We start from the raw sequence: 15,000 nt of genomic DNA on the forward strand, positions 1-15,000 counted from the left end.
TATCACAGTAAGTCATCTTTCTTTTATTGAGATTTGGTCTGTTCTGGTAGATATAGTATTTTATATTTGTTTAGCTGCACAATTACAATTTTTATAGTACTGTAGTTCTGTTCTTCTAATAAGATATATTTTTGTCAATGTGTGTATTTTTGCATTCAATTGCCTTTTGACCGTGTTTTTGTCGCTCAGTCAACCCTTTCATATTTTTGTTGCTATCAGTGATATCAAGCACTTTTGAAAAAAGACACAATGACTTGTTTCAATGTAAAATCAAGAAATGGATGATAGGATGTTCAGTTTACAAAAAATACATTGACATTTAATTCATGTTGCTCTTAAACTGCAGTTAAATTCCGCATGTGGTGAAGACAGCCAACAAATTTAAAGATACTAACTGTACATTTTATTGTTACAAAATGTGAATTTGCACTTTTAAATTTTACATCTGGTGCTATCTATTTCATAAAGCTGTTCTTGCAAAATTATTGTTGATTCAGTTGCTTCATTTCCCAAAAATTGTATTATTCCTTTATGTTCAAAAGCAAGCATTCTGTTGACGTGAAAATCGCTCGCCCATGATAAAATTGTAAATAAACTGAAGGTGTCTCAATTAATTTGTTGGCCCCAGATGTTCATGTAAATATATAAGGCAGTTAATATTAAGTTAATTTTACATGCAGGGGGAATTGAATGTCTCTAGGTTTTTTTAGTTGAATTTTTGGAACTGATTGCAAGAAAGGGTATTTGGAGAACCATGCTAAAGTTTTATTTTTTATTCTAGGGTTTAATTTCATAGAAAGTTGGAGCCAAATTTCAATGCATAAACTCCATAACTTATGCATAATTATAATTTTATCCAGGTTACAAGGATTAAAACATTTTGTCTTTTCGTTAAAATTGATTGTCTAGGCCAGATTTTTTTTGCTTATAGTGTTATTAGGTAAAATTTTGTGAAGAATTTTATTGGTTATGCACCATTTATTGCAATTTGTCAAAATGATAATTACAGAAGAGTTTCATTAAGTGCTATTTCATAATGTTATTTTTCACTTTTATAATTATGTAATATCATAATCATGACAAAATATTGTTAGTAGCTTTTGAGGTCTCTCGTCTTTCCAAAGGCCTATTGAAAAATATGTACTTAATAGCTGGTTTGCCACCGGCCATTTTCATTTTTGGAAGGCCTGCAAAGATATTGACAGTTGAAACAATTTTGGCCTGTTTTCTGTAAATAGAGAACTGGTTTGCCTCCAACCAGTTGGGATTCTTAACAGTTGTTGTTCTGTTCTGTCGTTTCATTGATTACGGTATGTTTCATTGGCCCTGAAAAGCCCCTGTGAGGAATGGCCAATTAAGTCTAGCTGTATTGTGTTGTTTACCGTATTGTGTTGTGTTGTATATTAGCATCATTTTACTTCCTTGTGGTATGGTGTTAATAAAGTTGCAGTCATCCTGGTTGAGCCAAAGCAAACATGTAATCATGAAAAGAACTATAGTATTGATAAGCCATCTTTGATTCCATTTGTTTCTTCATATCTACACTGTATATGTACAGTGTACATACATCTAGTAATATCCATGGCTCAAAAACAGATTTCATAAATGTAGGTTGACTTGGACTTCACTAAGTAGAACTGTTAGAAGGTTTTGCAATAGACAACTGTGTGAAAGTATGAGGTGAAAAATAAGGGAAATGCACACGCATGTAATATCTGGTGCAGGGCTGTTGTAGTGGTGAGTGCACTGACACTTCCAACCAATGTGGCCTGGGTTCAATTCCCAGACTTGGCATAATACATATGTATGTGGGTTGAGTTTGTTGGTTCTCTAGTCTGCTTTGGAAGGTGTTTCTTCGGGTACTCTGGTTTTCCCCTCTCCTCAAAAACCATCCTAAGATTTGATATGTGTTGATTTGACTTGAGTTCTGCATGTATAGTGACCCACGATAATCTATTGTTCATGAGTCCCTAAGGGTCTGTGACATAAAAAGGGGGTAAAGCTGCGGGGGATATTCGCATGCCCAGGAGAGGGGCATGGGCAACTGAGGGTAGTGATGATTAGTCCTCCTCCCCACCCCCCCCCCCCCCCCACCCTTTGCAAGGCTTGTGAAACTAGAAAAGGAGGAACACAAATTCTCCTTTTATGTATTTATTTTTTGAATCAATTATAATTATTATGTTAATCACTATCTTTTGGCAAAATTTGGGTGGCAGGGAAGGCAGAGCTTATGCCCCCTAGGGTAGCGGTGTCCCTAGGAGGACCCCCTAGAGTAGCGGTGTCTCTAGAGGCAACCCTACGAGAGAATGTAACATAGGGTGGACCAGAAGAGGGGTGCCCTTCTGGAAGGAGAATAGGTCAGATGGTGAGTTGTACCATCTTGGAGTAAGCAATCTGGACCTATTGCTAAGGAGGGCTGTCCCACCTTATGTGGGGTAAAGTGCAGCCCAGGGTGCACTTCCCTGCCACCAATAAGTAAGTAAGAAGTGTCAAAGGACACACCTACATGTAGTGTTGAGTTTTCTAAATTTAGCTAATTTTTTTTTTTAAGTTAACGGTGGTAACATGCGGAATAAGATACATTGTAATGTACATAACAAAATAACCAAACTAAAATAAAATAGATGAGAATAGTATAAAAGAATTTGCATGACAAAGCACAGCCATAGTAATTAAAGGAGACAAAGCTTCCAGTTGGGTGGGAGGGTGGGAAAAATGCGATCTTAAAGAGTGCAACTCAAGGTACTTGCTTGAAGAGCAAAGCTGAAATGTGGCTGACTAATGGTATGGGGGGTTTACATAAGGTGAAACAGGTGAGAATCGTGTGATGTTGTGGAAAATTACTGGAAGCTTTGGCAACCGCTTTTTTTTTAGCATTATAAAAGTGAAAGTTCTTTGACCTAAACAATGAGCTTTTGACTACTGGACAAGCCTTGATTGCAAGGGTGAGGAGAGTAGAGTACACTAGGGACAAGTGAGAAAAAAAAAATAGTACTCCCTTAGGGCTCATTAACCCCAGTTAAGAGCTTAAACTTATAAGTAATTGTGAAGAAGAGCTCCCCGAAAAACCTGTCAGCCAATGGTCGACAGATTACCGACAGGTTACCAACAGGCCACTGACAGCTAACCCACAGCAAACCAACAGGCTACCAACAGTTTCCCAAAGAAGAAAATTTGTTTTGAAAACACGTAGTAAACATGACCCAGAAACGATAATCCCGATAACCATCACCTACGTACCGATTGATGGTAAAAGGATTTCTTTCCAAGATGTTTATAGAAAGCTTATGGAATGCATAGCAGATATATCATTTGCAAATTTTGTAACCAACAGGACAATCAATGTAATAAGGTTTGAAGAGGATTTAATCCAAACCTAAGCAATCCAAGGGGAAAGCTATTTTGGAAGCTCATCACTGGTGTCGCTGAACTCTACAGACGGCCAACAGTCGACCAACAGGTTTTTCAGGGACCTCTTCTTCACAATTACCAATTTATTAGCGCTTCAGGCCTAAAATTTAATACACTTGACATTTAAATAAAGTTAAAGTTTAAGTCTGAAATTTTATATCTAGTTTATAGCCCTCATTCTGGATTAGAACAACTCAGAAGATGTCCAAGTTAGTCAGACACACATATAGAGTTTCCAATTTAAGCCGAACAGTTTATTTTATCTTAACTGTCCAAAAACTTCAATACATTTCGTGTGGAACTCTGTTCCCAGCCAAAGCAACGGCCTATCTTTGATGATGAACGACAGCTGCACAATGGAGACAGAACTCATTCTTTGGAGTCATTTTGGGAGTCTAAAGAAAGCCTGCAGGTTTATGGAAAACAAACTTAATGGAAACTCATAGAATACATTAAATAAGAAATTTATTTTAAATTGTTAAATAATGAAGAGGATGGAGTGAGCTCATCCAATGGTTGTTTGGTCTTTTGTTTTTATGATTTTCCTGATCATTTACTGTAATAACGGATAGTTCTTCAGAGTGACATCATACACTTTTAATTTACTGACAAATTGCAAAAAGGAAGAGAACTTAGGTCCCAACATTCTATCTTAATTATGACCTATTTCAAGACCTGCTGTTTTATAGCACAAGATTATTTTTTCTTAATTCTTTGTATCTTGTTGTTGTAACTTCAGGGCTCTGTAAATGAGAGGAAACTTTCCATCCAGTCATCTGCTCACCAATCCAATTCAGATGAAGATGAACGTCATGCAGTATTACTTGATCAGGGCATGCTCAGCATGTACCAGGCGAGTGTCAATTAATGGAAAAGGATCCATGGTATAGAGTCATTAGGGAACTTACATTGTAAGCAGCACTTGGCATTAGGCAACGACAGTGCCAATGAAAGTGCCAATGTTATTATCATTATTATTATTATTATTATTATTATTATTATTATTATTATTATTATTATTATTATTGTACAGTATGACACCTCAAACGGCCTAGAAAGCCCCCAGTTGACGAGTAAGATTCTCTAAGTCTCACTCCAAGGGGTCAATGGGTTAATGCAGGGTTGTGTCGAAATGAGAGACAGTGTGCTAATAATGTTTCATTCTTAACGATTCAAGATAGAGAGTTCCAGAGGCCACAAAAAAGTGGCTTGGCACCTTTTTTTTTTCCTTTGGACAGTATAACAATAATAATAATAATAATAATAATAATCTTTATTCAATCGATAAAATACATGTACATATCGAAAGTTTCGAAAGTCATAAAAAATAGAGTAATTTAAAAGTTAGAATTATAGTAATTCATATTCTTAAATTATAATAATAAGCATTGCCTATTTACAAAACAGTTTTTGAAACTCTCAGTTTTAACTATTGATGCCAGTGACAGCCAATAATCTAAAAAAAATGTTTCATGAGTGACTTGTTGGCAGAAAAAGGTGGCGTGGCATCTATTGATTTATCCTTTTATTTCTGGACAAATGCTGTCATTCGTCGTATACATGTTATGAAACTAATTATTGTTTGATGAATAACATTGTTTTGTCAAAAAGCTAGTCAGTTAGATCTGAGCCAAGAATATTTAGAATAAATAACTTACAATAAGCTTTTTCTTTGCCTTTTCCACAGGGTGTACCTCATTCACCACCAAGCCCATCTCAATTCCACCCCTACCCTCACTATCCCTATGTGGCACCAATGTATCACCACCATCCCCCTGTGATGTGTCATTGTCCATCTTGCACTGGACACAGGTCTCCTGTCCACTCCCCCCATGGGGTACCTCATCACCTGGGGCCCCATGCTGGCTGGCCAGGTCATGCATCACCAACAACGTTTCAAGTCAGGTCAGTTGACCCGTGTTTTACTTTACGTACTGGAATTAGCCTCTCCCACCCCCCCCCCCCCCCTTGAATACAATGCTTGACGAATAAAACTACTGAAGGCACAAGGTTGACACACATACCAACACGAAGTCTGCCATCTGACCAGTAACGTATTTATGCGCACAGCCTTATCACCCAGGCATTGGCAGCCTTGGACAACTGTCTTTGCTTTGTTAGACCTCATCAACGTAGCATAGCCGTTGGACTCTCAATGGCCAAATTGGACCGAATTTGTCAAAAACAAATTTTTACACCCTCTTTTCCTTAGGGCAGTGGTGTAATTCAATAACACAATGAACTTTTAGAAGTGGGGCAGTTCACATATGTTGAGCATGTATTCTTACCAGAGATTCTTTGCCCATGGATGTTGGTTTACCTGTGGCTCAACGCCACGACCTCTCCTATGGTCTACCCATTCAGCCACAGCTTAAATAGGGTTTTTTTTTGGACAACCTGGGTGGGAAGGAAGTCTGAACCCGTCCTTTTGGTTTTAAAGGGTCATTACCACCATGCCCTGACAGGTATGGTATCTTAAAAGCATGCTGAGCTTCCTCTGCATCACACAGATTTTCTTTGTACATAAGATTGTTTTCTACCAAAAAAGATTGGTTTGATAGTTGTTAGTTGTGCCATACTATTAATAAGAATGAACAAGGCTGATACAGCTGGATGCCACTGCTTGGGTAACATGGCTTAGGCTATGCACGTGTATAAGGTGCAAGCCGTACCACAAGATTTGTATTTGAGTGTGTACATTTTGGTTTCATATTGATGCTTGCTCTGGTATGGAAGTCCAGTTTCCTATCAACTAAGTTTAACACTCCGCGTTGTTCACGTGACAAATAATGACTGAGTTCTGTTTCATTTTTTTAAGACCAAGATTGCAGAGACCTTTATCAGGTATGTTGCAACAATGATTATGATACTTCTTCCTGGAATTTCCTTGCATGCTGCTAAATGTGGCCTCGGACAAAACGGGGCCTACTGTATTCGGTGAAATTTGTTTTGGTTTCCCCTCCAATGTGTTTTGTACCGGGGGGTCTAAAACACAGGTCAGCGTACATGTCACTGTGCTACAGAGAAAAAAACAACGCCAAAACTGTCTCCTAGCCCTTATCACTCGACAAGAATGTTGTTTCAGGTCTAAGGGAAACGTTTGGCTTAGTTGTTTGTCACTGGAGCAGAGGCTGCTAGTCTTGACCTTTGTAATTTGACCTGTGTATTAGACCCGCCTGCTTTGTACTTAATTAATACGTTTGGTTGCAATGTGCGGTTGTAATTATTAAGCCGTTTGCAAAAGGAAACCTCCTTCCCACCATGAAAATAGCCTTACTGAGATGGGAATTAGTGGTTACAATCAGTTTCTTTGAATTTCCAAGAAAACGTTTGTTTTCGAAACAAATGAATTTGAGAATCGCTAATTTTTGTTTTTTAAATTTCCCGGGGGGTGCCTATTATAACACAAACAACCTCGTTCCCAGGGTCCTCACATTTCCTCCCTCGAGAAAGTACCCGAGGTTCGGCTGGTCATGTGCCTGTGAGTACAAATGAAGTGCGCACGGAGTGTGGGTTCTCGACCTCATTTTGTCAACAGTATTCAGTTCTATCTAGGGGAGGGGGGAAGCAGATTGTTTTTCTTTTCGAAATGGCGCCCACGTTCTTAATTAACGTAGACTTTGAGGTTCGGATGATGTAAACGTGATTTTTAAAATTAAAACAAGTAATTTGGCTGAGAGCGTTGTATTTAAGGAAAAATGTTTTGGCAGTACATCCAACAGGATAAGGAAGAGAATTACTTTGTTTGAAATTAATAGACATTCCTGCACCACTCGGTGTTTAATTTCCACTCCCTGCTGAGCTCATTTATTTTTCTGGAATCTGACCTGTGACCAGCCGCAACCAGGGTACTTTCTCGAGGTAGGAAGAGAGAGGACCCTGGGAACGAGATTTTAACATTAAACTGTATTGCGTCACAATTATTCAAGATGGCGACTCCCGGGAAATTTTATAGGCAAATCGTTTTTGTTTCCTCATACAAACACGTTTTGCAAAAATATTAAACAAATTTGATTTCAAATGTTATTTCCTCTGGTGTAACTTCTTATTGTGTAGTAGTTGCGGTTCTCTTTAAAAGTTAAATTTCCAATTCTGGACATTTATGGGAGGCGTGGTAATTTGATTTTATTTTATTTGCCGTCTCTCGTATCTTTAATTATTAATTTTCGATCTCGAATATTGCGTTCCTCGGTTTTTGATCGGTTCACTCAATTTCAATTATCAGCTCTAATAATCCACCCATTAATTTTCGGGCGATTTTATTGGCAAATTTACGTCACGTGGTGCAAACTCACAGGACAGTTATCACGAAATATTTACCCTGCGAAATGCGTTAGGATCATTTCCGTTGAAAACAAAGGCAGCGGAAAAAAGGTAGCAGAAGAGTTTTCATTTTACGTGGAAGAAAAACAAATTCCAGAAACTCGTTTTCTGCAGTCTAGTGATTGTTACATTAAAAAGCTGGTCGCAAATGCTGTTCCGGAAAGTACAAGAAAGACAACAAAATATGCTGTCAACGTCTTTGAAGGTGAAGAACGTTTTGAACGGCCTTTAGAGATTTAATCCTTCGCAGACTTAAAGTGAGTCATTTTATAGAGTAGAGAAATAAATACACTGTTTACTAACTATAAAACAAACCAACTGTTCGAAGGAGAGAAAAATTCTAGTTGCACTTGAAAACACTGTCATCCAGACTTTCTTTTTCAGGAAGCAAAAAAAGCGCCTTCCGGAGACCGACACGCTTTCTTTCTAATCAAATTTTGAACATTGCTCCGAAAAAATACGAAGCATCGCCATCAGATCAACACTTTCTTTTTGCGAGCAGTTTTTTTGCGCGATATGAAAATTAATGATTGGGTTATAAAATAAATAAACCCCTTTGTAGCTTGCTGGTATGTTGGCTGATAATGTCCTTGGCTGAGAGATTGTCCTCAAAATTTCATATTTGCTCTAGAAGCTTCGCTTCTCGGCCAAATATTCATTTTTCGGACAATCTCTTAGCCGCGGACATTATCATCCGACATACCAGCCGCCAGAAGGGGTCTATTTGCTAAAAATACCGTATGACCTAACATGGAAAGTGGTTGGCTTTAACTTCCAAGTGTCCAAGCGTTGAGCATTGAATGGAATTGAAAACAATAATTCCACTCGCGCGTGTTAGATGAGACTGGTTACAGTCGACATTCGCCAACTCGACGCTACGCGCCTCGTTGGCTATTTACCATCTCACATTCAACGCGCTTATGGAATAACTGTCAAATGACTTGTGCTAGGCAATAGAAGCTCGAGACTTGAGTAAAAGGTGATAAATATTTATTTTAACAGTGTCTTCGGGCGAAAAGTTGAAAATGATGGTAAAAGGAAGTCCTTTGTACGGTCAGCCTCCATGGTGGGGTTGGGGGTCATCTGATGACGAAATCTACAACTACCCCAATACAGCAACTATTCCGACGGAAGGCGATAGTCAAACGGTGCCCGGACAACAAGCGCTTGCCGTGAGAAGAAAAAAGATGACAAAGAAAGATGCACTTGAAATGGCACAAAGAAGGCATAGTGTCGGAGCAGTGTCTGTGTTGTCGGAGTCCAAGGCCAGTATTATCACCACGAGGACTTCTAAGACCACGTATCATGCCGAACAAGATAGGACATTGAAACAGCCTGCGGAGTTTGGAAATTATCAGAAAAAGGCTTCACTGGCCAGTCCTGAATATAGCGATCAGCTATCACCGGTGTTTGAGAACTCGACTAGTAGAGACTGGGAAATGCCAAATGCGCGAAGTGAAAAGTCGGAATGGAGTCCGGGTCACGCGGAATGCGATTCATCGCTGGAAAATTCCCCGGATGATTCTAGTGAAGGAAGTTCGCGACCATCATCCTATGAGATTCCATTTATTCCTGAATATGGTGAAATTCCTGAGCGACCAGTGAGTCAGAAAAGCGAGAAAGGGATTTTAAAGGCGGATCAAGTTGATGTTCATAGTTCAGCTCTGGATAAGCAAGACAGAGCATCAAGAAAGAAGTTGATCAGTAAAGTGAAGAAAAGGACAGGTGCTCCAGACGCCATGGCAAAGAGTGCTGGCAGAAACTCAGGTGAGAAAATGCCTAAGAGTTAAAGAAAAACAATTACTTATACATGTTGGTGTAAGAACAAGAGTCGGGACTTTCTCGGGTTTTTCTGTCGGGATCGTTGTGTACGGCTACACGAAGTTGAGCTTGACCACTAAGAGCAAGCTCAGTCTGTTGTCGAAACAGAATCAAACGGAATTAAACCCAAAGTATACATTTGCATGCGAATACAGCCCTCTAACCACTGATTCAAACCGCATCTTGCTTCGATCAGGTTAACCAGAAATCTATGACAATTCTTTGCATCGAATTCTCGCATAATACAGAGATGTACCTAGTTGGTCTTTTCGTGAAACGGCAAACGCGGGTTGCTTCTTCAAGGCTGTTGCCTAACAGGAGCCCGGTAGCCTGGGGCTCCCAAAGAATAGCTCTGGGCTCCTTAATTTTTTCACAGCAACACCTTTCACTTCATATGTTGGGCTCCTAAGTTCTCAGCATTTAGCTCTGAGGGCCCCTTTAAAATTTTCTTAGGCAGCAGCCTTGTTCTTGTCATAAAACCGCGAAAATGATTCTCTTAGTCTTCCTTTTTTCTCTCCTTTGAGGTCACCGAGGATCGAAGTGCGGGCCTCATGCTCTGAAAGCCGCGTACAAACCATCTGAGCTAGGCCTGCTCCTCCTAGCTGGTCTTTCTTAGCGTCAACGTTTTCCATGGACTACCTTCTCAGATATAACCGCGTCCAATTTTGTAATTTTGGTTTCAATCCCAACAAATTGTGACAAAGATCGTCTGAGTAACTTACAACCCACCCAACAATGATGGATTTTGATGGATTTTGATTGCGAAGGATTCAGGTTTTCTCGACCAAACCGCCACACTCGGACTTGGTTGAATTTTGAATTGAATATCCAATCGACATGTGCTCGTGTCTTTCACAGAGACTTATATTTTGTCGTTTTTAAAACGCCTTTGTTGAGTAGAAGACACCGAAAAAATGTTCCAGTGTAAAACGTTCTTGTGGACCCATTGTGTTTGCTTAAAGCTTCATCCACATGCGCAATAACTTTTGCCTGACCGATAAATATATGCAAAGTGGAATAAAGCTTATTCCACTTTTCTAAGAAGTCTTCAGAAAGGTAGTTTCAAAATACATTTGTTATCCAAGTTGCTTTTTACGTCTTTTCTCTTTAAAAACTTTCTGCTCAAATAGTTGATTGACGATGTTTTGAAAGCCAAATAGAGCCCTTACAGGTGCCCGGCCATTCCATGCATAACTGTGCATGCATAACAAACACCAGCGTTCTTGGTGAGATGAACAACCTCTGTCAGGTGGTCGTCGCATTCTAAGTGGGGTAGAATACGAACGAAATATGGTCACAGGCAATGACGAGTGTATCGATGGATTGAACAAGAGACGTTGATTATTATGTTTAACTCTACACTCGTCGTATGTTACTTGTGTAAAAAGGGCGTTTAAAGAACGGCAGTGTTGCGGGCAAACCGCAGATAAAAACATATTGGTTCACTTATAAAGTTTCGACGCCTACCCCAAAGGCTTTTTATTTTTACACAATTCGATAAAAGCTCGCTTATCGGTGGACACTACGTTCTGTCTTCATTTTTAAAAATGCCCTAAAAGCTCAGTTTTGCGCAAACTTCCTTAACGTATACCTAACCGAACTTTTGTGTAAAATACATAGTGAAATTTAGATGTGCTAAGTAGGGGTTAATTAAGACTTTCCCTTGCGGGTGTGCTGCAGATTAAGAATGTATTGCAACACGCAAAAAATATAGAGTTCGTCGAGTAGCACGGGGACCAAACCTTGTAGGAGAAACGGTTGTCCGCTGAAGGTAAAGAGACTTTGTGTATAGCATTTTCGAGCTTGGCTGTTTTATGTTAGCTGTGTTCTTTGGAAAGAAGTTAGCTCAAAGCAAGGAGAATGGGAGAAAATAATCGATTTAATAAGCCAAGAAAACATTGGCTCTGCCAGTGCGCTTTCCACGTGTGTCTTACATTTTCGGACAACTGATTCTTGGCTTTTTCTCTAAAACAACGGGAATCTGTAGCAACGCCGACGGGTACAGCAACCACATCGCCACAGAGAAATAATATTATTGGTTAAAAGAGAAAAAAATGATGGTGCTTCACGTACGGCACACCGTGTTCTTAGCACGTTAATACAGTGCTCGGCGAAACAACGTGAAATGAGCGTGAGCATACAAGAGTGATTTGTTCAGTCATTCTCTTTCTTTACTTCAAACCACGTTTCTTTCAAATCCAGGTTTAGTATTGTTCGCGCCTATTGTACATGAACAAGATTGCATTTTGAAGCGGCATTTTCGTCCCATAGCCGTCGTCGTTACTTAAACTTCCTTCGACAGCGACGTTGACAGAAACGTCTCCTTGAGAAGTAACTTAGCACTATCGCTAGTCTTTGGCGCAAGTATTCTTCGCGTTCGCGTCGTTCAATGTGGGCGCGAAGTATCTTGAAAATAACTGAACTGGATACGAGTAGTTTGAGAGTGAAAAAATTTAATGAAAGGCTCAAATTTTTATGCTCGCGTTGTTTCAACTTGAAGCCTCAACTTTCGCGATTCCACGTCGTTATACAAAGTACTGTAAACGTGTGCTAAAATGCGTGCGGCACGAGTTTTTTCCTCTTAACCAATGATATTAAGGCCCGGAAAAACGGTTTAAGGACGGTGCCTACTAATTAAAGATATTTTTGCCCCGGTGTGTGATTATGCAGGAAATGTAGATCTTAACAAGTGTTATTGAAATCCAACAAAAAAATTGGGGGTAACCACGCATTTTTCAAAGATAATTCATGAATAATATTTGTAAAAAGCTGTAAAATACAAAGCAATGTATGGCGTTCTTTGTCAAATTGAAACTTAATTATCTCTCAAAAATGCATGGTTACCCCCAGTTTTCTTTTTGAATACCAAGAGTACTTACTAAGATCTACTTTCTCCGGATAGTTTTAAACCGCGCAAAAATATCCCAGTATTAGTAAGTATCGGCGATAGGAAATCCGAGTATCTGGAGATGCGCAGAACGTATGCGCAATAACAATAGTAGGCACCGTCCTTAAGCATATGCTTCAACATCCGTTCGCTTTTGTTGAACAGCGATGTTGAAACCGTGTTAAAACATGTTGAATGAGTTTAAAAGGGTTTAAATTTTTCTTCATCAACCATTCAACATTTCGTTTGTTATTGGGAATATTAATTAATGGTGAATGAAGTTGAGGCCGCTTGGCGTTTGCCCCTTCTTTCAGTATTGTTGGGTATGCGCGTGCGCATTAATCGGTCACTCAATGACGAATCCGTGTCCGTATCCATAGTAATAACCGCGGCTGCAGCATGGGACTGAATAAAAGCGTCACGTGAAGCTTGTTGAATCAAATGCTGATGACGTGTTTAAACCGTTTGCTTTCCCCAGCAGTCAACATTGTTCAACAGAATTGAACAGATGTTGAAGGAGTTGAATCCTTTTGGCCGGGCCCGTTTGCCCTTTATTGTTTTGTGGCGTTGTCGTTGCTGCACTGAGCTGTCGTCGCTTCTTAAACTACCTTCTCTCTGCATGCCAACGCACGAAACACTGATTTTAACAAGATAAAAGTGTGCTGCAAGGGGGTTTCATTGTTGCGCACTAATCGAGTTTTCATTTCTCATTTTTCATATTTTACCACACTAAGGAATTTTTGACAAACGCTTGATTTGGAGCGCTTACCATTTGAATGAAATTTTCGGTGAGAATGTTTCGACAAATGGTACTGCATGTTCTGTACTTAGAAAAAGAAAATGGGAATGTGCTGTATCATTTGCCAAAAAAACGGGTTCCGGTTGAAAAAGAAATGAAACGGTCTATTTTCTCTGGCACTTGTAATTGTGGACAAATGGTACAGAAATTTCCGGGCATTCCGGTCAAAGCGAAAAAAAGGGAATACCTCGAAAGGTTTTACCTTTTTTCCGAAAACATTCCACCGAGGTAAACCGTTCCATTTGAATTCTCTCCGGAATTACCGAAAATTCCATTCAAATGGTAAGCGCTCTTAGATTTAGCACCGAAAATTGCGTTGCTCATGAATCAAGAAACATTCCAAATTACTGATAGCAAAGACGTCGTTTGCTTTCCACTCATGTCATCACAGAATTAAGATAATCAGCTAGGCAACCTAAAACACGTGCTTGCAGAAATAAAATGCAGGTAGATATACGCCCAATATTGACATCCAACGTGAAGTGTCCCGTTAAGTCTAAGCATTTGCTACCTGTTTCCAACAATAGAGAGCTTTAGATTCTAGGACGAAAACGACTACGAGTACGAAATTTTTTAATAGAACAACAATGAGCGTGCGCAAACCAGCTCCATTTTGGCGGGAAAAACGTGATACCGTCGTCATTTTAGTTCGAGGTTTTGCAAAAATGTCGTCGTGTCAAAACAAGTCAACAACACGGTAGCAGTTTTGGAATTCTTTGATCAGGAAAAGATTCATTTACCAGAAATAAGAAAAAGTGAGCAACCTATGCTGTTAACAAAGAGTAAGATTAAGCGTACGGGTTATAATTTTGCTTAGTATTTTCGCTAAAAACGGGCAGTCAAATCTCGTACTCGTGCTCGTTCTCAACCTTGTCCTGGAATGTAAAGGTCCCTAATAAGGTGAGTATAGGTGTAGGAGTTTTGGCTGTGAGGATAAATGCAGCTGTCTGTCTTTACTTGAGGACTGGAGCCGAGTTAAGGGGACACATTGTCGTTAATTGTCCGTATTCCGAGACACAAGTGTGTTTGAAGTCAGGGAGAAGAGCAATGGGACACTTTTTGACGCTTATTAACTGCATTTCTGGCATATCTGACCCAGAAAGGATTGTCAATTTACTACTTGCACAATCCCATAATACACCTCTATTACCCCCCAAAACTTTTGCATAACCATTGTTTGCAATTTCTCCTGGGACATGAAAATGTCCCAAGAGAAGTCGAAAACAATGCCTATGCAGATTTTTGGGGGTAAAAGAGGTGTACTGTGGGATTTGTGCAAGTAGTGAATAGACCAATTCGGGTAACTCAATGTTGTGCCCCATTCAAATCTCTCGGGGTTAAGATTCTTTGTGTGTTGAGTTTGCATGACAATGAAGCATTCACATTTAAATGATATGGAAATACTGGGACAAAACGTTTTTTGTATTCCCAAAAAATTTGAATTGGGTACAACATATTGAGTTAGCCGAATTGGTCTTTTTATTCAGTCCATAAACGTAAATGTAACTCGCGCTCCATCCCTTCTTCACGGTCTACGTCAGTTGGTGCTGACGCAGAAATATTAACATTTTCTTTCAAATCAATTGTGTGCCTTTTTTCCCGCCTCCACTGATCAGGATTTCTATGATTTTCAAACCGTGTTTGAGTGAATAAAATATCGTTTTGTCGTGTACTTGTTGCTTTTTTTTTGTTAACTAACGGTGGACTTGTTTCAGTCTCCAGGAAACATTCCAGTGACACAAGTGAATCTGAGTGTGAA

The 15,000-nt window shown here is 39.5% G+C and overlaps 1 protein-coding gene across 3 annotated transcripts in view; it reads left to right on the forward strand.

Moving 5' to 3' along the window:
- The window catches only part of LOC138026346 (uncharacterized), a 41,118-nt gene that overhangs the window by 10,508 nt on the left and 15,610 nt on the right, over positions 1 to 15,000 (forward strand). For 2 of the 3 annotated variants that reach the window (XM_068873658.1, XM_068873659.1), the window contains exons 4-9: positions 3,690 to 3,823; positions 4,151 to 4,264; positions 5,099 to 5,316; positions 6,230 to 6,255; positions 8,737 to 9,501; positions 14,957 to 15,000. The exon at positions 14,957 to 15,000 is cut by the window's right edge and continues 120 nt beyond it. In XM_068873658.1, coding sequence (XP_068729759.1) covers positions 3,690 to 3,823; positions 4,151 to 4,264; positions 5,099 to 5,316; positions 6,230 to 6,255; positions 8,737 to 9,501; positions 14,957 to 15,000 — 1,301 coding nt within the window. Of the gene's footprint in view, positions 8 to 3,689; positions 3,824 to 4,150; positions 4,265 to 5,098; positions 5,317 to 6,229; positions 6,256 to 8,736; positions 9,502 to 14,956 lie in introns of all 3 variants that reach the window. The other variant, XM_068873660.1, reaches the window with a different exon arrangement.

Source organism: Montipora capricornis, chromosome 12 (assembly GCF_036669925.1).
Source record: "Montipora capricornis isolate CH-2021 chromosome 12, ASM3666992v2, whole genome shotgun sequence".
In the NCBI taxonomy this organism is placed as follows: domain Eukaryota; kingdom Metazoa; phylum Cnidaria; class Anthozoa; order Scleractinia; family Acroporidae; genus Montipora; species Montipora capricornis.